Genomic DNA, 22,501 nt, shown 5'->3' with positions numbered 1-22,501 from the left:
ACACATGTACTAAGTTTCCGATTAATACAATTCTAGCATTAATAATAAACATTTATCATGATATAAGGAAATATAAATAACAACTTTATTATTGCCTCTAGGGCATATTTCCTTCACCCACCATCGTAGGGAGACCTAGATATCGTTCGCTCAGAGCCTCCTCCGTTATTTCAAGCACATGTTTGAGCTCGTTTTTATCATCTTCCGGGCTGTCTTTGCCAAAAAAGATCGCTGATTTTTGAAGGTTTACTTTTTGGCCCAAAGCAGCTTCATGGTTGTGTAAGATGGAGCGTAGAGTCTCAAAATTTGCCCTTGAGCCCTCCCCAAAGACCACACTATCATCGGCAAACAGAAGATGGGTGACCATTGGTCCACTCCCTCCAAAAGACACCCCATTAATGTTCCCCTCACGCTGAGCCTCCTTCAGCAACGCAGAGAAGCCCTCCACACAAAACAAGAATAGGTATGGAGATAGGGGGTCCCCCTGGTGAAGCCCTCTGGTGGGATCAAAGTTCTCTGAGAGGCCCCCATTTAGTTTCACCGAGAATGTTGCTGATTTCACACACCTCATAACCATCTCTGTCCAGTGACTAGAGAAACCAAACTTCAGCAACATTTGTTCAAGGAACTCCCACTCAACTCTGCCACATGCCTTCATCATATCCAACTTGACCGCACAGATAGGTTTCCTCCTTTTCCTCTTCCTTATAGCATGCACACACTCATAGGCCACCAACACATTATCAGTTATGAGTCTGCCTGGCACAAACACACTCTGCTCCTCTGAGATCATGAAACGAAGAATAATCTTCAAGCGGTTGGCAAGTGCCTTTGCCGCAATCTTATACAACACATAACATAAGCTAATAGGGCGGAACTGCGATAATAATTCTGGTGACTTTACTTTCGGAATCATTACAATAATCGTGTCATTGAACCCGTTGGGGCAGCAGTTCCGGCCAGAAACTCACGAACCGCACCACAAACATCATTCTTAACCAGCGCCCAGTGGCGTTGGTAGAACATAGTCGGGAGGCCATCCGGGCCCGGCGCCTTAGTAGGCCCCATCTGGAATAGGGTTGTCTCAATCTCCTCATCCGTGAAAGTGGCACCAAGTTTTGCATTCATATCCTCGGTCACCGATTCTTGATATGTTGGAGCACTCTTTCACCATCCCGCGAGCCCTCAGATGCAAATAAGTGCGCATAGAACTGGGCGGCCATCCTCCTCATCCCCTCATCATCCGTACACTTAGATCCGTCCTCTCGCTGAAGCGCCTTGACTGTGTTCTTCCGTTTTCGGTGTGAAGCACGGTTTTGAAAGTACTTAGTATTTTGATCGCCCTCCTGCAACCAGTCCACACGCGAGCATTGTTTATAGTACACCTCCTCTCGTTCGTATAGTTCATGTAGCTGGTCCTCGATCTCCTTGATCTCCTATCTGTAACCCGTCCTCGCAGCTCGCTCCTTAGCCTCCACCAGCTGCGCGTTGAGGTGGCCAATTTGCTTCTTGATGGAACCAAAAACCCTTCGACTCCACTCCTGCATGGATTTTGTGGCGGCCCGCAAGCTGCTGCATGTTGTCGCTAGTCGCCCGCCTCTCTGATTGGCTGCATGTGCCTCCTCCCATGTAGCGGCCACCATGGTCTCGTACTGCTCATGCCGCGCCCACGCTGCCTCGTACATAAATGGCCGCTGCCCACGCGTGGATTTGTCCCCCGCCGTCTTTAGTGCTTTTATGATTAGTGCTTGGTGGTCCAATTCTTCCGCCATCACGTGTATCACTTCGGTTGCCGGGAAGAGCTGAGCAAAATCACCATTGCAGGTCGCCCGATCCAGCCGAACTTGAATGTTATCTGCACCATCTCTCTTGTTGTCCCACGTAAACGGGTACCCGGAGAAGCCGAGATCTGCCAGCCCGCAGTCGGTCAGGCAGTCCTTGAAAGCTTCCATCTGTCCTCTACTCTTTGGGTTACCACCTTGCTGCTCGTTCAGGCGAAGGGCCTCATTGAAATCACCCGCGCATAGCCATGGGAGGTTGTCCTGGGCACGAAGATAGCGTATTGCCTCCCACGTCTTCAATCTTTTGTCAATGCATGGCTCTCCATAGATTCCAGTGAACCTAAAGGAGGCTCCGTCACACACAATAGCCGCATCAATGTAATATTGGCACCACGGCTTAACTGTACCATCAACATCGTCCCTCCACCATAGTGCTAAACCTCCACTCTTGCCCTTGCAATCCACCGCTACCCCTTTGGTAAACCCCAAACTCCACTTGAGTCTATCCATCGCTCCGGATCTCTTCTTAGTTTCTGATAAGAACACCATCTGTAGGTTGTATGACCTAATCAGGTCCCGAAGCTCGCCAATTGCCGAGTCCAACCCCAAGCCTCGGCAGTTCCAGGCAAAGATAATCATTGCTCCTGGCGGCCCCGCTCCGTGGAAGGGTCCGTCGATACCTTGTCATTCTCTTCAATACGATAAAAACAGAGGAGGTCTTTTGTCTAGTGTCACGGACGAACAATTCATCCCCCTCTTGCCTGTCCCCATCCCCTTTTGGCACCCACATCTGTCGCGGCCGTCTTTTTCTCGAGTTAGGTGTGCCTTGGGGGCTATCTCCCCTCCTCCTTCTATCATCATAATCCTGCCGAGGCTTAAGGACATAGTAACCCCTCTTTCTCTCCTAAGTGTAGTGAGGGTGGTAACTATGCCTTTGCTCACCTCCTCTGCTCGTTGAACCCCTCTCCCATTGGCTCCTCGCCTCATATTGCTTGCGCTCGTACTCCCTCTGCCATTGTTGCGCCTTGAGCTGTTCTCTGAGATCCCTCTCTTTCTTCCTCTCTATTTCATGTCTCAGATCTCTTTCCTCCGGCCAGTCGCCCCTAAACTTCTCCTTGCTTGGGGAGATAACTATCCCTTTCTCTCGCCGGATGTGACCACCAGTGCGGGCATCCCCCGGACGATCAAACTCAGCATTCAGGTTGCGCTTCACTGGGGCATCCCTAGCACAAGCATGGCTGTCCTGCTCTTTGTTGTTGCCGTCAGATTGTGAGCTCATGAAACTACTAGTGCTAGCATTGTTATTCTTCACTCCTTTCACCTCATTCTTGGAGCCAGTGCTCCTCCCCGGTGAGGCTCTTAACCAGCCGCCCCATTGCGCTTCTTTGTCAATAGGAGGGACACATCGCCCGTTTTCATGCACCAACCACCCACACTCAAAGCAGAAGTGTGGGATCTTTTCATAGTGGAAGTCGTACCAAGTGCCCAGCTTATCTTCCTGTGAGTTTTTGAGGAAGAAACCCCGAACTAGAGGCTCAAAGAGCGGGATCCTTGCTCTGACTCGCAGCTGGTTCCCTCTAGCCATACCATCCTTGTCGACATCCACTTTAACAACTTCACCTAGCCAATTTCCCAGTGCTTTTCTGAATGCATCCGTTCTCTTGCCTGGTGGGAGATCCGCGATTTTGACCCACACATCTATCCTATCGAAGACCATCTCTGATGGCCGAACATTGCTCTCATACTCCTTCAAGGCCAGGACATTGAAATCATATTGCCATGGTCCATTATTCATTGCATGCCTCCAATCACCTTCGCTCCCAAAGTGAACAACGAAGATGTTGTCGCCCATGTCTCGGAACCGTGCCTCGTGGTGAAGACCCCAAGCCCTCTGCATCCTTTTCTCAAGCACTGTCTTGTTCAGTGGTCTCGGAGAGAACGCCTTCCCCACCGCCGACCACTTCATGTTCTTGGGCAAGATCTGATCTGGTTCCTCGAAGACGAAACCCTCCACCTCTTTATCCAGCAACACCATCCCTCCCATCCTAGCTGAGAGGCTCGCGGTAGGATCCGGCGTCTTGCACGTGATCGGGGATCTTGAAGAGCCCCTACTCGTTGTTTTCCCCGGGGTCGCTGTCACCGCCGGGGTTGCCTTCGTCGCCGGGATCTCCGCCGAGTACACCTTCGCCTTCTCGCCATGGGACCGCTCTGTGGTGGAGAGAGGCTACACCAGTCCGCGTCGAGGAAGACACAGTCGCCGCCCCAGACACCACAGTATACTCACCACCCCCGTCGCCAAAACCCTAACCCTAGCGCCATCAGGAGATCGCCTCGCAATCGCCTTCCAGATGTCCCTTAGCGTTTCGTACGTGGTGGACCCTAACAGGCCACGCTCATTTTCGATGATCATGTTGTGCATGATCACACAAGCGTGCATGATGTACCAAATCATCTTTTGATCCCAAAATCTAGCCGGTCCTCTCACAATGGCAAATTAGGCTTGCAAAATCCCAAAAACTCTCTCCACATCTTTCCTAGCCGCCACCTGAGCATTGTGGAAATCTAGATTTTTCTTACCTTCCGGTTTTTTCAACGACTTCACAAATGTTTGCCACTTTGGGTAGACGCCATCCGCAAGATAGTAACCGTAGTTGTATGTATGGCCATTTTCTACAAACTGTACCGGTGGTAGTTCACCATTTGCAATCTTATTTATGAATCATGAGTGGTGACCGATTAACAACGTTGATGTCATTCAAAGATCCATGCATTCCAAAAAAGCATGCCAAATCCAAGTCTCTTGATCGGTCACCGCTTCGAGGATTATAGTGGAACCCTTTTTTTGGCCGTGGAATTGCCCATGACATGCCTTAGGACAGTTCTTCCAACTCCAATGCATGCAATCTATTGAGCCAAGCATACCTGGGAACCCGCGAGCTTTGTTCATCTCCAAAAGCCTTGTGGCGTCTTCAACATTGGGGATCTCAAATACTCCTGGCCAAACACTTGCACAATTCCGACTGTGAAGCGCTTGACACACATGATGGGTTGACTCTCGCCCATGGCCAAGTGGTCATCAACTAGATCAGCCGGAATACCGTATGCCAACATACGCAAAGCGGCTGTCACCTTCTGAAAGGTGCTATGCCCGAGCTCTCCGGCGATATTCCTCCTTTGCTGAAAAAACCGATCATGGCTCGCAAGTTTCTTTACAATGCGCCTGAACAACTCGGTGCTCATCCTAAACCGGCGCCGGAAGTACAACTCGGGGTACACGGGATTATCCACAAAATGGTGCCTCATCAATCTGTTGTCGGCATCGATCTTATCCCTCCAAATTTTTTGCCGACTCATAACCGAACCACCGTGCTTCGGTTCTTTATTGATGTGCATAGCTAGGATCATTGCAAGATCCTCCTCCTCTTTAATATCAAATTCTTCTTCGGAAGAATCATATGACGAACTCATCTACAATGTTGAATTAAACTAGTCCATAAAAACTACAAACAACATGCACCAAATTCATGTAAAAAAATGTGAAGTTGAAGCAATACATACCTTCCAAGCGTTTTGTCGAACACCTTGTGGGCGCCGAGCGGGAGTGGGCGGCCGGACGTTGTTCGCCGGAGGAATGGTGCGCACGAGGGGCGGCGGCGACTAGAGAGAGACGGATGAAGCAGCGGCAGCGCGGGGATAGGCCGGGGAAGCGCCGGAATGGTCGCTGGAATGGTCGCCAAAACAAATGGGTGGTGCGGGCGGCGGTGTCAGCGTCTGGATTGGGGTAGGTGAAAGTCGCGAGCGGGCGCTCGAGTGTGCAGCGCGCGGGAGCGGGCATAGCAAATAAACAGCGCCCGCGCGCTGAACGACTTATGCCGCGCGCGCGATTTTTGTGCCTCCGCTTGGAGCTCCCGGAGCGGTTGCGCGCGTAAAAAACCTTAATTTTTCAGCAGGACGCTTATATAGCGCGGCTGTTGAAGATGCTCTTACAGTGCAAGAAGATTTGCAGATATCCCAATAAACAGTCTGGAGAGATCAATGGTGTGGTGACCATGGTCCCGGGTAACATTTTTACATTAGATACTGGAACTGATGTCGCTATGTGTTGATTGAACAGGAAGTGGAGGCTGCCGGTGGTGTCAGTCAGTTGACGACAGCCATGCTGACCTGCTCCTGCCTACTGTTTCCTTCTAGTACGACCGAGAGTCAATATGAAGTCAGCGGAAACCATACATGTAGGCATGGAAAAGTCCAGGGCTATTCTAATTTTGAGAAAATCTTTCTGTGGTCGATAAGGAAATCACATTCTCACGCCTCGGGTAAAAGCGATCTCGGTAATTTCTATCAGAGAGAGGGACAAGGGAGCAACACAAACCGAGATGAGATTGAGTTAAACGATGACATGTTCTGTTTGGGTCGCCGGCCGTGTTTAGCAGCTGAGTTAAGGCAGTGCCGCTGTTGCATTCAACTTGCAAGAAATTACGCTGACTAGTAGCACCACATAGTGTGTTACCTGTCATGCAGGGCGGTGACAAAGAATTGACAGTCGAAAGCACCCTTCCTTCAAAGCTGGAATCGAGCCCGGCCGGGCCAACCGTAGTCTCGTCTCATCCAGGACAATTATTTGATTGATTGCTACAGTTACCTCGGAAGAAAATTCCCCCGGTCGCAGTAGAGTTCCTCTGATCCCCGAAGTTGAGACAGCTTGTTCATATTTTTCCTGCCTCCGACCTACTCCGCCGCAGGTCAAAGACTGCCAGGCGTGCACCACTCGGAAAGTTGAAATTCATGGCGCATGATCACGCGCGTCGGACACAGAGTTTTACAAGTCACAATCTCTTCATCTCAACTGGTCGTGGGTCTTGACAAAGTTGGATCGACATCATTACTTGTTAATGATGAGAAAAGAGCATAGAATAGTTTTTATGTACTGCATTATGGGCAACTACAAATACAAATAAATAATCACGGCCACACGACACACTCCACACGTACGGTGTTTTTCAACTAGGAGATCTCTACGGTGGCACCCTACGCATGCAGCAATGTAATTTGCCATTTGCCCGAAACCGTGTCGCTCCTCAACTCTGGCCGCCGGTTTCAGCTTTCAACCAACGAATGCTCCTACAAGCTAGGTAGCTCGAGCAGCTTAATACCAGTTATCACACGCACGTACGTAAGATGCTACGAAAAAGGCGCGAGCCTGGTAACAGACCGTGGCAAGGTTTTGAGCAGTTTCTTGGAAATTAGCTAGCTAGGGTGGGACTCCGGATAAACATTGAAAATTTAGGCCAAGTTCATGACGGAATTCAAATGTTTTGACCGTATCAGTTGACAGGTACGTATCGGAGACGACCCAAGCACACACATTGTCGACGACAAACCAAATTAAGCTTCTGCCTAAATTAAGTACGCACAATCCCCGTTGAACGCTAGGTCAAACTAGAGCCCCGCCAAGTGCCTTGGCCCCCTAGGCGTTTCCCTGGTAAAAGTAAACCACATTTCCACGTATGCAAACATATATGGAGCTCCTTAATTATATACACATATGAATTTGTACTCCTACAAAAAAAGTGGGTCTGTTACAAGAAAAATAGAAATGCATTTTTGGTCTCAAGCAACACAGGTGCATTTGTACAAATCAAAACATGTGGGCGAGTCATGGATATATGCATGTATTTGTTCCCGTGCATGCTCTGGTCAAGACGGACGACACGCTCGTGCCTTCGACGTTTTTTCGCGCGCGCGCAGTTTGTTACCCCTCCGTGCGCGCGCGCACGCACGCACGAACGCACCGCCGCGGTAGGAAGATTGGAACGCACCGCGCGCGCTCGCCAGCCCTGCGTGCCGCGCGCATTGACTTTTCATGAAACGGGACGCGCGAAAGCCTAGTCGCCGCACGTAACCGGCATGCAACTTCCTGCCTAGTCTCCACGCCTCGCTAGCTCCATCGACCGCCTCGTCTCCCCTGCGTTATATATAGGCGCCGCCCGTTCATTCCAAGCTACTACCACCTCGTTGAAGAATTGCATCTCGACGACATTGCCAGAACCCAGCGTCGTGCAGCCCCCCTACAAGCTTGTTGCAAAGGGAGAAGAGACAGAAGAAGAAGGAAGCCAAGGTTGACGAGGTCGATGGCCGTCGCGAGGAGGACGATGAGGCTCGCCCTGCCGGTGATCATGGCGGCGTTCCTACTTCTGGCGGTGCTCGGCGAGGCGCGGCCGCTGGGCGGCGCCGACTGGGCGGCCGCCGGAGGGACCGCGCTGCCGGGCGCGTCGACCATGGCCCAGGCGCTCCGGCGGCTGTTCACGCAGCGGCTGGACGGGCCGGGCGCCTCCTGCACCACCAACAGCCCGAACAACCGCTGCCCGCCGTAGAGGTCGACGCCGGCGGCGCGACTCGGCCGTCCTCCACGACCAACCCCTGCTCTCTCGGGTTCAAACTTGTTTTTCACGGACCAACCCGGGCGGCGGTGGCGGGCTCACAGTGTTCGCATGTTCTTTTTCCCTAGCTAGGTAGGCCGGCCGACTAGCCGCCGGCGACCGACAAGGTTGGATTGATTGAATTCGTTGGTTGGTTTCTTGGAGATTTTTTTGTTGCCCGCGCGTGCTTTTCGCCGGGTGTTGATTTGTACAGAAGAAAAGATACTCGTATACTACTCCTGGTAGGATCTGTTCGTTTGAATAAAACATAGGCAACCTGCGAAAGTGTACCAGCAACACATGTATATACCTTTCTCAGTAAAGTGTTATATTTTGTGATCCATTGTCAAATCTTGACAAAGCACAGTTATGCACTCTAACTCAAAAGAAAAAGGCAGTTTTATGTGCTCCGAATTTGGTTTGAGAATAGACAAAAACGTGTCAGCTGTTTACGCATGCCTGGAAGTGTTTTTTTTTTAGCGAGAGCTTCATTGCACTTGCGTGGAAGTGGAAGCAGACATTCGCGTGCGTCACTCATGGCCTCATGTGGCCAAAAGGCAGACCTTTTCATGACGCCACGTGTACGCCTACGGTGGTCTCAACCGTTTCTTGGAAGTAGTTGGGCACCTCGGCTCCATTTTGTCCTTGTCTCTCGGCTTGTTTGGCTGGCGGCGAACAGAAGTCGCAGGCGGTGCTCACCTGGGGCAGTTCGATCTCCCGCTGGACGCCAACATGGCCTCAGTTCCACGATAGCAGCTGCCGGCCTCACCGCAGCCATCAATTCTCATCTTTTTGTCGGCGGCCGGTTTTTCAACTTAGAGCGTCTATAGCCGGACTCTTCAAACTCCCTCTATAATGATAAAGAACAAAACGAATGAACAGTAATAATCTCTCAATTACTGATGATGATGTCCTTACAAAATTTATATCCCCCGAAGGGATACATCTGGAACGACGTGTTCCTTACAACAGGCAGGAGAGGGGGACGCGACGGTTAGCACGTACTGACCGCACGTTTGTTACAAAAGGAGATTATCCAATTAATTAAACATAATTAATTCCTAACATTCCCCCTAATCTCCTCATTGACTATATAGAATCATCATCTTGAAAAATGCTCCTCCAAAAACCCTGTGGGAAAAATATAAAGAGATATACATAATATGCCACCAAAAACTCCTTTCAAAAACCCAGTGGGAAAACAAGGAGAAAACGACATATTATAATGTTTGTATTATTATTGCCTTATTAAAAACCTTTCATGAGAAACCATTCAGCAAAAACTCATAAAGGAAAAGAGTGCAATACAGAAGATCCGAAAATCTCGAACAGGTTAGCGTTCAGAAGTGCACTCCCCCTGAACTTTGCAAATAACACAGTCATCTCATACCAATTCCATTAACATATTTCTGGAATGGAGAACTTGGTAAAGACTTTGTGAACATATCACAGATCACATATGACTTTGCTTTCAAAATATTTATCTTCCCACTTTTCAACTCACGAGGAAGAAAATACTTTCAGAGTAATATACTTTGCAATATTGCTCTTTATAACCTGTCTGCATCTATGTAATACAAACAACATTATCTTCATGGATAATGGTGGGTGAGTCCTATCAATCAAACCCGCCCTTTCAACAAAGTTCATCATTCTGTGAAGCCAAACAGATTCTGTTGAGGATATAGACCTTAGAGTCACCCGCCAGGAGGGGCCGGGTTACTCGTAGGGTCGACGCCAGAAGCCCGGAGCCAAGTTTCAGATGATGGGCCAGAGATGGGCTGAGACCCGGATATGACTTAAAGCCTGTAGTTACAATCATTGTTATAGTAGACTTGTAGTGTAAGGCAAGTATTGTTTAGAGTCCGAGCCGGACGCTCTTATGAGCCGGTCGGGACTCTAAGGGTTGCTGGGCGTCAGCCTCCCTATATAAAGGGAGGACCCGGCCGCGGTTTAAGGGCGACAACAATCTAATCGAGAGCCGGGCATAGCTGTTAGCTCCCTGGCGATCGTAACCCCAGACAATAACATCACAAACTGGACGTAGGCTTTTACCTTCACCGTAAGGGGCCGAACCAGTATAAACCCTCGCGTTCCTTGTCCCACATAACCCCTTCAAGCTTCCTAGCTGCGATGGCTCCACGAATAAGTCCTAGCTCGAGGACATCTGCCGTGACAATTCCACGACAGTTGGCGCCCACCGTGGGGCCGGCGCACGGTGGATTTGAGTTCTTGAAGGGCAGCTTCGAAGGGCTCAAGGGATACGCTGTGGGCCGGATGACCAAGAGTCGTCGCGGCAAGCTCTATATCGATGATGAAGGCTGGGGCCCCGACGCCGGCTCAATTGAGTACGGATACCGGGTCCCCTTTGGCGGAATTCATGTCTTCATTGGCAAGATCGGTAAGCCGGGCCCCGAGCCGGACCTCTGCGCCGGTCTCGTCGAAACAGCTCAGCGCGCACGACCCGCCCGGGCCCGGCCTGCCTTAAGGCGCGCCTTTGTGGGATGCATCCATGGAGGGCCCTCTGATCCATCCGGGTCCGGTGATGAGGCGGCCACCGGCTCTGACGGCGAGTCGGCCACTGATGAATCAAACTCGTTGTACCAACTGCGAGAGGGTAGGCTCATGGGTTGTTCCGATGGCGACAGTATTCCGGACCTTTTTGAGCCGCTGAGTCAGGTTGGAGTTTTTATGGCCGGTGCGCAGCCTGTTCAGAACCCCGCTGCCGGATCGGGAAACCCGGTGCCTTCCCCGGCTCAGGTACTGATGGACCTCACGGACAAGTTGACGGCCCTGCTAACCACCACGGTCGACCCGGCGGACCAAACCCAGCATGATGCAGAGGTGGCGCAGTTAAAGTTAGATCTGATAAAAGCTAAAGAGGATCTTGCAGCGGAAGGGATCAGGCTGGCTGCGGAACGGGCGGCCCTTGATACCCAGACTCAGCTAATTCAGGCGCAGTCCTTCCAGCTCACGATGGATCGGAACGCGGCCAACGAAGTCATGAGGAGGAGGCATCAGAAGGCCCAGTCTCGACTCCCGCCAGTCTACGATCCACGCAATCTCTTCAATACGCCGGGTGCAGGGTCTAGCGACCCGCCGGGGATCGTTGCGCCCGGGTCCGGACCCCTTATTCAGCCACGAGTGATGGGGCCTCCCCAGGTGCCCCCTGCCCCGCCTCAGTATGTGCCAATACCGCCGGGGCATTATGATAACCCGCTGGAGAACATGGTGGCTGCGGCAGCGCGACTGGCGGCTCTCCCCGTTGACGGCGACTCTCCGGCGGCCGTCGAAACCCGCCGGGTCAGGGAACTCCTGCAGACAGCGCTGGCACAGCAAGAAGCGTACTCCTACAGCCGGGATAGGATCCACTCGACCCCTCGTCCGGGTCAGAGCCCGAGTTACAGCCGACACATGGTCTCAGCAACCGGCTCAAGTAATGTCTGGCGCCATGACCCGCCCCCTGGCCATGGCCCGACGCACAACGGAGCCTTTTACACAGCAGACCAGGACAAAGCATGCCAAGAGGCGGAGCAGGTGCCTCAATTGACAGCTTACCAGACCCCCCCGGCCTACCCGACGACCTCTGTTGATGTGGGTATCCCTACCAGGACTGGGGGTGTCCCTTGTTTGGTGCCAGCTATTCGTAATGAACGTCTACCCAAGGACTTCAAAGGCCCTAGGAAGGTGCCTAACTACACAGCAGACTTACAGCCCGCAGCCTGGGTCGAGAGTTACGAGATGGCCATGGAGCTCCTGGAGGTCAGTGAGGCGGCCATGGCTAAGTACTTCACCATGATGCTGGATGGGACTACCCATACTTGGTTGAAAGGGCTACCACCAAATTCCATTGGGTCTTGGGCGGAGCTGAAAGCCCGTTTCATCCAAAATTTCAAAGATACCTGCAGGCAGTCTATGTCAATTGTGGATTTGACTAACTGTAAGCAGCAGGAGGGTGAGTCCACGACCCACTGGGTTCGCCGGGTCAAGGAAATCATACATTCGTCAGACAAGATGGATGCCGGCTCTGCAGTCTTAATGTTGGAACAGAACTGTCGCTTTGTGCCCCTTAAGATGAAGCTTGGATGGCTCAAGCGCGACTGCACCGATATGGGTACCCTGATGGCGGCTCTTGTCAAGTACGCCGATTCCGATGGTACCAAGGATCCCCCTTCAGACGACGAAAGGGCAGGGAAGGGAAAGAAGAACGGCAACGGCAAGGGTCCCCAGTTTAACCCGGGGAACCAAGGAGGAGGCAAGCGTAAGGCTGATGGCAGCCTGGAGTTTGTAGCCAACACCAACTCTCAAGGTAATAACCAGCGACGCAAGGGGAGGCCCCCTCCCCGAGGCGGCGGGTCAGGACCTTCCCTGGAGCAGCTGTTGAATGAACCTTGTCCGAGGCACGGCTCTAGAGAGAAGCCAGCAACTCATCTGTGGAAGGATTGTGCTATCATGAAGGCTTTTAAAAATTACAATGGTCCGGGTGGCGGCTCAGGTGCCAGCGGCTTTCATGGCCCTGGGGGCGGCTCAAATTCCGGTCCTCAGAACGGTCAAGGGGGCTTTAATCAGCAGTCTGGCCAGGGTCACCAACAGCAGCAGGGGGGTTACCAGACCAATCCAAAGCAGCTAAGCGGTGGACAATATCATGTATTTACCACTAGTCTGTGCAAACGAGATCAGAAGATTCACAAGAGGGCTGTGAATGCTGTTGAACCGGCAGTCCCACGCTACTTACGTTGGTCTGAGCAGCCTATAATATGGAGTAGGGAGGATCATCCTCCTCGGGTGGATAACCCGGGCCACCTAGCCTTGGTGGTAGCTCCTCAGGTGGGAGGATATAAGTTCACAAAAGTACTCATGGACGGAGGCAGTAGCATTAACATCCTTTATTATGAGACTTTTCGCCGTATGGGGTTAGTTGATAAGAACCTCAGCCAGTCAAACACTATCTTCCATGGGGTAGTGCCTGGTAAGTCGGCTTACCCAGTTGGCAAGATCGAATTGGAAGTGGCTTTCGGTGATGACAATAATTACAGAGTGGAGAAGTTGACCTTCGAGGTGGTTAAAATAAGAAGTCCATACCATGCCATATTCGGACGGCCAGCTTACGCCAAGTTCATGGCACGGCCGTGTTATGTGTACTTACAGCTCAAGATGCCGGGTCCCAATGGGACCATTACGGTTTACGGCAGCCGGAAGGTGGCTCTGGAGTGTGAGGAAGGTGATGCGGCTTATGCAGAGTCTGTTTGTGCTACAGAAGAGTTAAAGTTTTATAAGGACAATGTCGACCCGACAGACATGACCTCTCTGAAGAAGCCAACTACGGAGGCTGAGCCGGCGATGAAATTCAAATCGGCTGATGAAACTAAGCTTGTTGATTTTGTTCCAGGAAATTCATCTCAGCAGTTTAGCATCAGTGCCAATCTGGATCCAAAATAGGAAGGCGCGCTCATCGAGTTCATCCGTGAGAATAGGGACATCTTTGCGTGGAAACCTTCTGACATGCCAGGTGTACCTAGAGAACTCGCTGAGCACACTCTCAATGTTGATCCGAAATTTAAGCCGGTCCGATAGTTCCTCCGGCGGTTTAATGAAGAGAGGCGAAAGGCTATTGGTGAAGAAGTGGCCCGGCTCTTAGCGGCCGGGTTCATTGTTGAGGTTTTTCACCCAGAATGGTTGGCTAACCCGGTGCTCGTACTCAAGAAGAACGACACCTGGCGAATGTGTGTGGACTATACGGATTTGAACAAGGCGTGCCCGGCTGATCCTTTTGCTCTCCCCCGTATTGATCAAATCATTGATGCTACGGCAGGCTGTGCACGTTTAAGTTTCTTGGACGCTTATTCCGGATATCATCAGATTAAGATGGCAGTTAAGGACCAGGAGAAGACGGCGTTCATTACTCCCTTTGGAGCCTTCTGTTATGTGTCTATGCCTTTTGGACTCAAGTGTGCACAGGCGACTTACCAGCGTTGTGTACAGAATTGTCTTCATAAACAGATCGGGCGCAATGTTCATGCATATGTGGATGATATTGTGGTTAAGTCCATCAAAGAGGAAACCCTGATAGATGATTTAAGAGAAACCTTTGATAATCTCCGGGTCTATAAGATGATGCTAAACCCGGCCAAGTGTGTCTTTGGTGTTCCTGCAGGCAAGCTCTTGGGTTTCTTGGTTTCTGACAGAGGAATTGAGGCTAACCCGGAGAAGATCAAGGCCGTCACCTCCCTGGCTAAACCGGCGTGTATAAACGATGTTCAGCGCTTGGCGGGTCGCATCGCTGCCTTAAGCCGGTTCATAAGCCGCTTGGGTGAGAAGGCTATGCCTTTATATCAGTTGATGAAGAAAACTGATAACTTTGTCTGGAATGATGCAGCTAATGCCGCCTTTGAGGATTTAAAAAAGCAACTGGCAGAGCCCCCCGTCCTTGCTGCTCCGGTTGATAAGGAGCCCCTGCTATTGTATGTGGCGGCAAACACACGAGCCGTCAGTGTGGCTATAGTGGTGGAGCGTAAGGAGACGGGTAAGGAGCATCCGGTTCAGCGGCCGGTTTATTATGTCAGTGAGGTGCTTATTGAGTCCAAGCAGCGGTACCCGCATTGGCAGAAGCTCGTATATGGTGTGTTCATGGCAAGCCGGAAACTCAAACATTATTTTCAGGGTCATCCCATCACCGTGGTCAGCTCTGCCCCTCTCGGGGATATTATCCAGAACAGAGAGGCTACAGGGAGAATTGCTAAGTGGGCTATAGAGCTTGGACCGCATGACCTCAAATATGTGCCACGCACTACTGTCAAATCTCAGGCTTTGGTGAACTTCATCAACGATTGGACAGAGTCACAAGTGCCCGAGCAGAAGCCGGATAATACGTACTGGACTATTCATTTTGACGGGTCCAGGCAGTTGGAAGGCTCGGGGGCTGGCGTTGTGTTGGCTTCCCCTAGGGGTGACAAGTTCCAGTATGTGCTACAATTGATGTTTCCTTGCACTAACAATGCGGCTGAGTACGAGGCTTTACTCCACGGTCTTCGAGTGGCCAAGGAGATGAGCTTAAGCCGGGTAAGGTGTTTTGGGGACTCAGATTTGGTGGCTCAGCAAGTATCAGGCACCTGGGATTCTAAGGATCCTCTCATGGCGGCTTATCGCCGCGAGGTTGATGCCGTTGCTGGGCACTTTCAGGGATATCAAGTGGAGCACATTGATCGCAGGAAGAACGAGGCGGCTGATGCTTTAAGCCGGCTAGGCTCTCAGCGCAAGCCGGTGCCGCCGAACACTTTCCTGGATGTCCTGTATAACCCTTCGGTTAAGTTGCCTACCGAGGAGGACTTGGCTATCCCTGACCCGGAGGCACGGCTGGTGGCGGCTTTGCACGTCATACCAGACTGGACAATGCCATATCTGGCTTATATAACCCGGGGAGAGTTGCCTGAAGATGAAACGTTGGCCAGGCAGATAACCCGGTGGGCCAAGTCAATGATTGTTATCAACGGTGAGTTGCATCATCGCAGTGTTTTCGGGGCTTTTCAGCGTTGTATCTCTCCTAAGGAAGGTCAAGAGATCTTGCGCGAGATCCATGAAGGGGATTGTGGCCATCATGCCGGTTCAAAATCTCTTGTGGCCAAGGCTCTCCGACATGGTTTTTATTGGCTGACGGCTCACGCTGATGCAGAGGACTTGGTCAGTAAATGTGATGGCTGCCAAAGGTTCTCACGACGGGCTCATGTGCCGGCTCAGGAGTTGAGGATGATCCCAATCACTTGGCCCTTTGCGGTCTGGGGGCTTGATATGGTTGGGCCCTTTAAACGGTCCAAGGATAAGAAAACCCACCTCTTGGTGGCGATTGACAAATTCACAAAGTGGGTGGAGGCCGAGCCAGTTAGCAAGTGCGATGCAGCCACGGCGGTTCAATTTATGAAAAAGGTGATTTTCCGCTTCGGCTTCCCACACAGCATCATAACTGACAATGGCACCAATCTGTCCAAAGGCGCTATGGAAGAGTTTTGTCAACGAGAGCATATCCGACTTGATGTTTCCTCAGTGGCTCATCCCCAATCCAATGGTCAAGCTGAGAGAGCTAACCAGGAGATTCTGAAGGGCATTAAGCTCCGGCTTTTGGTCCCTTTGCAACGGACGCCGGGATGTTGGGTGGAGGAGTTGCCCTCCGTCTTATGGAGCATCAACACTACTCCTAACAGGTCTACAGGCTTCACGCCTTTCTTCATGGTTTATGAAGCAGAAGCAGTTCTCCCCAGCGACATCCGTCACGATTCACCTCGTGTGGCGGCTTATGTTGAGACGGATAATGAACATGCGCGCCAAGATGCTCTGGACTTGTTGCACGAACAGCGTGATGTGGCAGCAGCCCGTTCAGCGATTTACCAATAGGACCTGCGCCGTTATCATAGCCGCCGGGTCAAGTCCCGGGTCTTCCAGGAAGGCGACCTTGTGCTCCGGCTCATCCAGGATCAAACAGATGCACACAAGTTATCCCCACCTTGGGAAGGGCCTTTTGTGGTCAGTAAGAACTTGCACAACGGGTCGTATTACCTCATTGACATTCGGGAGCATAAAGATTCACGTAAGTCTGAGGAAGAGACCCGTCGGCCGTGGAACATAGCCCAGCTTCGGCCTTACTACACTTGAGCTACCGGCTCTTGTGGTGTACATACTTATTTAAGTCATGTGTATTATGATAAGCGATAAAGCAGGACCTCTGTCCTTTTTTCTCCTCCAATTATGTATGTCATTTTTTACATGCTAAATGGAAGGGAGGGTCCGGCTTATGATCGCATTCGAGTCGAGCCGTCAGCAGTAAGGTCACTTGGGGGCTTCCTGTTCAAACATGGGTCGTATTCGAACCAAAGAGAACATAGCTGTCGATACCCATTTGACTGGCAACGTGCCGAGCTCATTGGGAGGTAGCCTTTGGTCATATTTGAATCATAGTGTATCCCCTCTGAGAACCGACATGGATCGCATTCGAATCAGCGTCGTTAAACAATTTTCAGAATCACTTGGGGGCTTCCTGTTCAAACATGGGTCGTATTCGAACCAAAGAGAACACAGCTGTCGATACCCTCTTGATTGGCATCGCCACACCCACTGGGGGCTATATGATCGCATACGGGTCTTAGCTTAAACCCTTTGGACTGAGTTTCTGGTCGTATTCGAACCAGAAGCCCCTAAGTTTTTATATTTTATCATAAGTCTACTCTGATCATGTTAAAGTATGTGCTGCCGGCTCTCACTTGCCGGCTTCATTTTGGTTTATCTTGTTAGTTGAACATCAGGGATGTTATCAAGACAAGTAAATTCGAGTTAAGGTACCAATCAAGCTATCCGGGTTATTTAAACCGGAAATATGTTACAGGCTGTTAAAAGTGTTATCACGGCTATGCTCAGATTATAGTTAACAACCAGTCTTTTTTGGGTTCGTTTGCCGGGTTATACATTTTAGACACCTGATTCTCAGGACGGTAAGCCGCCTCGAGACTTGTGATTTATCTTTCTATGTAGACATTGGAAGATATTTTTCACGGTGGAGAGGGACAAAGGGATAATTATAACCCGGAGGAACACCAGAAGAATAACTTCAAGAGGTTTCAGCATTCATTACGTGCACGATGGCACGGCAGAGATAAATTGTTGCACCTATTCTATTACAAAAAATTTATAAGGTTTCAAGGGTGGAGCATTGCTCGGTGAACCGCCAGCTACTTTATGACGCCTGCTGAGTTGAAGTCCCCGGCTCGTCCTCTGCTCCGCCTGATCCCAAGACTTCGAAGGTGGACGACTTCCAGTCGATGCCGCTGAGAGCTTCGAACTGGGCTTCTTCGTCGATTAACCCGGCCGGGTCAATCTCCGGGGCGAAGGTGTGCTGGCGAGCCTGAGGGATCAGGTTGAGGGCTTCATAGCGTGGGGTTGGAATCCTTCGATTCTCCGCGTCAAACCCCGGCTGATACTTGGTCAAGTCGGTGTCGTTCCCGATGAGGGTAGCCACTGGGCGTACAGCCTTCACACATGCTGCGAAGTCCTTTTGGTCGAAGGCTGAGCCGTCTTCTTTCAGGCTGGGGTAACCCAGGGCGATATCTGCCGGGTCTAGCTCTGGCAAGAATGCCTTAGCCCGGCTCAGCGCGGCGATTGCTCCGGCTCTCGCGGATGCCCGTCGTAGCTCCTGGATCCGCTGTGGCAGAACTGCGAGCCGGCGCAGGACTTCGGCCAGGTGTGTTGGCACCTCATTCGACAAGGCCACCACCGCTAGAGCCCGCTGTGACCCGGTGTAGAGCTGCTCTACCAGGGTGTACACAGCCTTTAGTTTGGTGACCACGCTCTGGTTCAGGTTGGCGCTTCTAGAGCCTGTTTAATAAAGATTAGGTAAGTCGGCGATAAGGATGAATCATAACATATACAGACTTGATGAAGGCCGGCGAGGCGACTTACCGAAGATGGCAGCCACCATTTGGGAAACCTGGCGCTTTAGGCTGGAGAGTTCAGCGGTCTTCTCGGTGAGGGCCTTCTCCGCCTGTTCGGCCCGGGTCACCAGTGCGTTTTTCTCCTCCGCCCAGGACTTTCGCTCAGCATCGAATTCAGTCTTCAGCTTTTCTTGAGCGGCGATGCTGGAGACAAACTTGGCGTTTGCCTTCCAGGTCTCCATTTCTTGTGTCTTCAGCCGGCTTTTGAGATCCGCCAGGTCCGACTCTAATTTTTGCCCACAGCCTGCATATATTTCCGGGTTGTTAACAGGCGTTCTATAAAGTCCCAAGCGTTTTCCAAGCAAAGACACTTGGCACTTGGGGGCTAATGCATATTGAACGTATCTATCTATGTACTGCCGGTTCAGTTAAGTAAGCCGGAATCTAAGTCTACAGCATATTCAAGTATAAAGTGCAGACTTGGGGGCTAGCATGACAAGGATCATTGTGCAGAAAATAAGAGGACAGCAGAAGGTTACCTCAGATTTTTGTTGGATCTGGTTGACCATGGCAATTTCGGTGTCCCGGCTCTTGTGAACTTGGCTGATGTAGCCAGAGACAAGCTCTCCAATGCTCAAGTTCGTGTAGTTGGAGAGATCCAGATTCACCCGGTGGGGCTGCAGTAGCTCCCCCTTCGCAGAGCATTTGGCCAGCGCGGTCGGTCTCCCCGGCTCAACATACTCCGTCCGGGTAATTACCACGTCCGGGTCATCAGTGGAAGGGGCGGAGCCGGAGGCCTCCGGGTTAACCGACGCTTCGGTTGTGGTCTTGGCAGTGGAGGCAGGCGCTTCAGGTGCCGTGTCCATAAGACTGGTGGCTTCGGGGGCGGCGGCAGCTAGCGGCTCTTGAGCCGTCGTCTCCGGCTCAGGCAAGTCGGGTACTCCGGCTGACCTGGTCTTTTTTGCTCTTTTGGTAAGCTTTGCCTGGGCACTGAAAAGACAGAAGGGTTAGGCATACAAAGAGTAAAATACAGGAGGGTAATGTAAGGAGATTGTTATTACCCGGGGGCAGTTTTGAAAGCCGGCAGACTTGACTGCATGGAGTCACCCGAAGAGGGGGAGGTCTCCTGGTAATTAGAGTCAGAAGAGTTGAGTGGCTGACGGGTGACACCCGCCAACGGATGGAAAGGGTACAGGTGAGAAAAAACCTCAGTACGATGCTTCCTTGTTGCGTCGGGTAACCCGGCGGAGAGATCGGTGTCCTTGCGGGCCCGGGTGTGACGACGGCTTTCGTGAACCTGCTGCTTCAAAAGAAATTGAGGGTCTTGATGAGCTAATGGATGAGAAAAGCTTACTTTCCTGGTTATTCTTCGGACTTTCAGCTGTGGCAAAGGCTCCGAGTCGGAGGAAAGTAATGTTACCTCTTCAATCACCGGGTTACTGGCGCCGGTGTCATCCTGTCAATAAGCAAAATGTTGATAAGGTGGACAGCAGCAAGCAAGAAATATGGCAAGAGTTTAAAGGTTTAAAGGTTACCTCTGACTCGGAACTGTCGTCTAATTGCAGCAGCTCCGAAGCGGTGGGTCTGCTTCCCTTTCTGCGTGGGGCGGATTTCTTGGCGGTTTTCTTCGCCTTCCTGGCCTTCTTGGCCGCCTCATGGTCATATTTGACCCGCCAGAATTCGTCATCAGCCTGAGAAGTACAGTAATGAATTCTTAAGGCGGTCCAGATCAAGGTGACGTGCAAAAGAGGTTGAAAGATTAAGGTCAGCGGCTTACCGCTGGGGCAGGATTGGTCTTGCAGAACGGGGCTAGCCCGGTTCTTCCACAATCTGCCAGGCTCTCGTTTAACAGAGCCTTGGTCTCCTCCTCAGCAACGTCTTCTGGAAGATCGCTGCGACTGTGCCTCTGCGGGTCATCCTTTCGTCCGGTGTACTCGCACATTAAGCCGGGGCGGCGGCTCAATGGGATCACCCGCCATGAGATCCAGACCCGGACTAGATCAATCCCGTTCAGACCGTTGCCTAGCAGAGCCTTGATCTTGTTGATCGTTGGAAGCAGAGGCTGGCGTTCCGTGGCAGTAAGCTTGTCGAACAACGGGTGCGTGGATTCCAGGCGTGTTGGGCGAAAGCCGGGCAGTGGATTCTCGTCAGCCGGGGACGTGTCTTGGCAGTAGAACCAAGTCATATTCCAGTCTTTAGGATGGCTCGACGGCTCTGCGTAAGGGAACAGGCAATCCCTACGTCGCTGGATAGATATGCCGCCTAATTCTAAACTTGGCCCGTTGGCACACTCAGTTTGGCGGTTCAGATAGAACAGTTCTCTGAAGAGTAGCAGGCTCGGCTCTTCTCCAAGATACACTTCACAGAAGACTTGGAAGTTGCAGATGTTGGATATGGAATTGGGTCCTATATCCTGAGGCCGAAGGTCAAAGAAGTTGAGCACGTCCCGGAAGAATTTTGAGCCGGGCGGTGCGAAGCCCCGGCTCATGTGATCCGCAAAGATTACTACCTCCCCGTCTCTCGGCTGTGGTCTTTCTTCTGACGGATCAGGGGCACGGTAGGACATAACTTCTTTCTTGGGCAGATACCCGGACTTAACAAAGTTGGCTAGGGTCTCTTCAGTGACATTGGATCTCGTCCAGTTGCAAGTGATAGGGGCCTTGGGAGGCATGGTGAAGGTTGGTGGTCTATAATAAAGAGAAAGGTATCCGGGTCAATTATAAGCCGGAGATCTATTATTCAAGTTAAAGTGGCGGCTTATGAAGGGGACTAATGATATATACTGATGAACAGTGAGTTATCTGAGCCGTAGGAACATTCAAAATAAGTGGGTCATCTACGGTTTACTACAGTTAAGCCGGAGGAATCTACAGAGCATGGTTCTCTTTAAACCGGAAAGTTCTACGGCGCGTGTTTTCTTTAAGTCGGAAATATAAGCCGTCAAGATTCAAGGGCTGCAATTTTTGCTAAGTGTGGTAAAACAGATTTCACATATTGCAGTAACTTTTTCGGATCAAAGTGGTCGGGCGAGATGAAATTTTTCTAGACCTAAAAACAGAAGCAGGGGAAGTTCTTGAGATGGAACCCGGTCCTTATGCAGTGAAAAGAGGTGTTCTTGCAGAGGAAATGAGTTTCAAAGATCTACCGCGGTGGTTCTACACGAGTCTAAGGGTCAATTAACTACGGTGACTACAAAAGCTACTGAAGTTTGTGGCTACGGTGACGAACAGGAAGAACACAGACGAACTTTGTCCTAGATTCATGCTAGTAAGGCAGAGGGGACTCACCGGAGCTGGAGAAGAGCGGGGATCGCTGACGTTATCTGGTCCGAGTCAGGTTGATGCAGCGGCCGGGTTGATGAAGGACGAGGAAGCGACGGCGGCGGCAGTGACGGAGCTCGGGCAGAAGAGCGACGGCGCGAGGGGGAAGAAGGAAAGCGTAAGATGTGAAGTGTTGGGCCGGCCTATTTATAAGGCAGGGTCATAAGTGGGCGCGAGATTCAAGGAGACCACGGCGTGGTTATCTCCCCCTCATGACGCCTCGATTTTCGGAAAGACAGTAAAGGCGAAGATCCGTTGCGGATCTGGCGGAGTAAAAAACGGACTTAATAGAGGATGACGTCATGGCGGATTATCCGGAGTCCAGAGGATGATGTCACTCCGGGTTATGGCTTCCACATGAAAGATGAGCCGGAGATTTTCTCGGTCGGCAGAGTTGAAGAGTGACATGAGCCGGCTCAAGTCAATCTGGGGCCTAATGTTGAGGATATAGACCTTAGAGTCACCCGCCAGGAGGGGCCGGGTTACTCGTAGGGTCGACGCCAGAAGCCCGGAGCCAAGTTTCAGATGATGGGCCAGAGATGGGCTGAGACCCGGATATGGCTTAAAGC

At 51.4% G+C, this 22,501-nt stretch overlaps 1 protein-coding gene across 1 annotated transcript; it reads left to right on the top strand.

The window, feature by feature from the left end:
• Positions 1 to 7,680: 7,680 nt before the first annotated feature.
• Positions 7,681 to 8,543, top strand: LOC123170315 (uncharacterized). The gene has a single exon (XM_044588163.1). It carries the CDS (start codon positions 7,913 to 7,915, stop codon positions 8,153 to 8,155), a length of 243 nt encoding a protein of 80 aa, XP_044444098.1. The 5' UTR covers positions 7,681 to 7,912; the 3' UTR covers positions 8,156 to 8,543.
• Positions 8,544 to 22,501: the final 13,958 nt, after the last annotated feature.

Source organism: Triticum aestivum, chromosome 7D, assembly GCF_018294505.1.
Source record: "Triticum aestivum cultivar Chinese Spring chromosome 7D, IWGSC CS RefSeq v2.1, whole genome shotgun sequence".
NCBI classification, from domain to species: domain Eukaryota; kingdom Viridiplantae; phylum Streptophyta; class Magnoliopsida; order Poales; family Poaceae; genus Triticum; species Triticum aestivum.
Note: the sequence above shows the minus strand (reverse complement) of the source record. Positions and strands in the feature narration are given on the sequence as shown.

Excerpts from the sequence above, each read along its gene's own strand:
- LOC123170315 (XM_044588163.1), top strand. The coding sequence starts at position 7,913 with ATGGCCGTCGCGAGGAGGACGATGAGGCTCGCCCTGCCGGTGATCATG.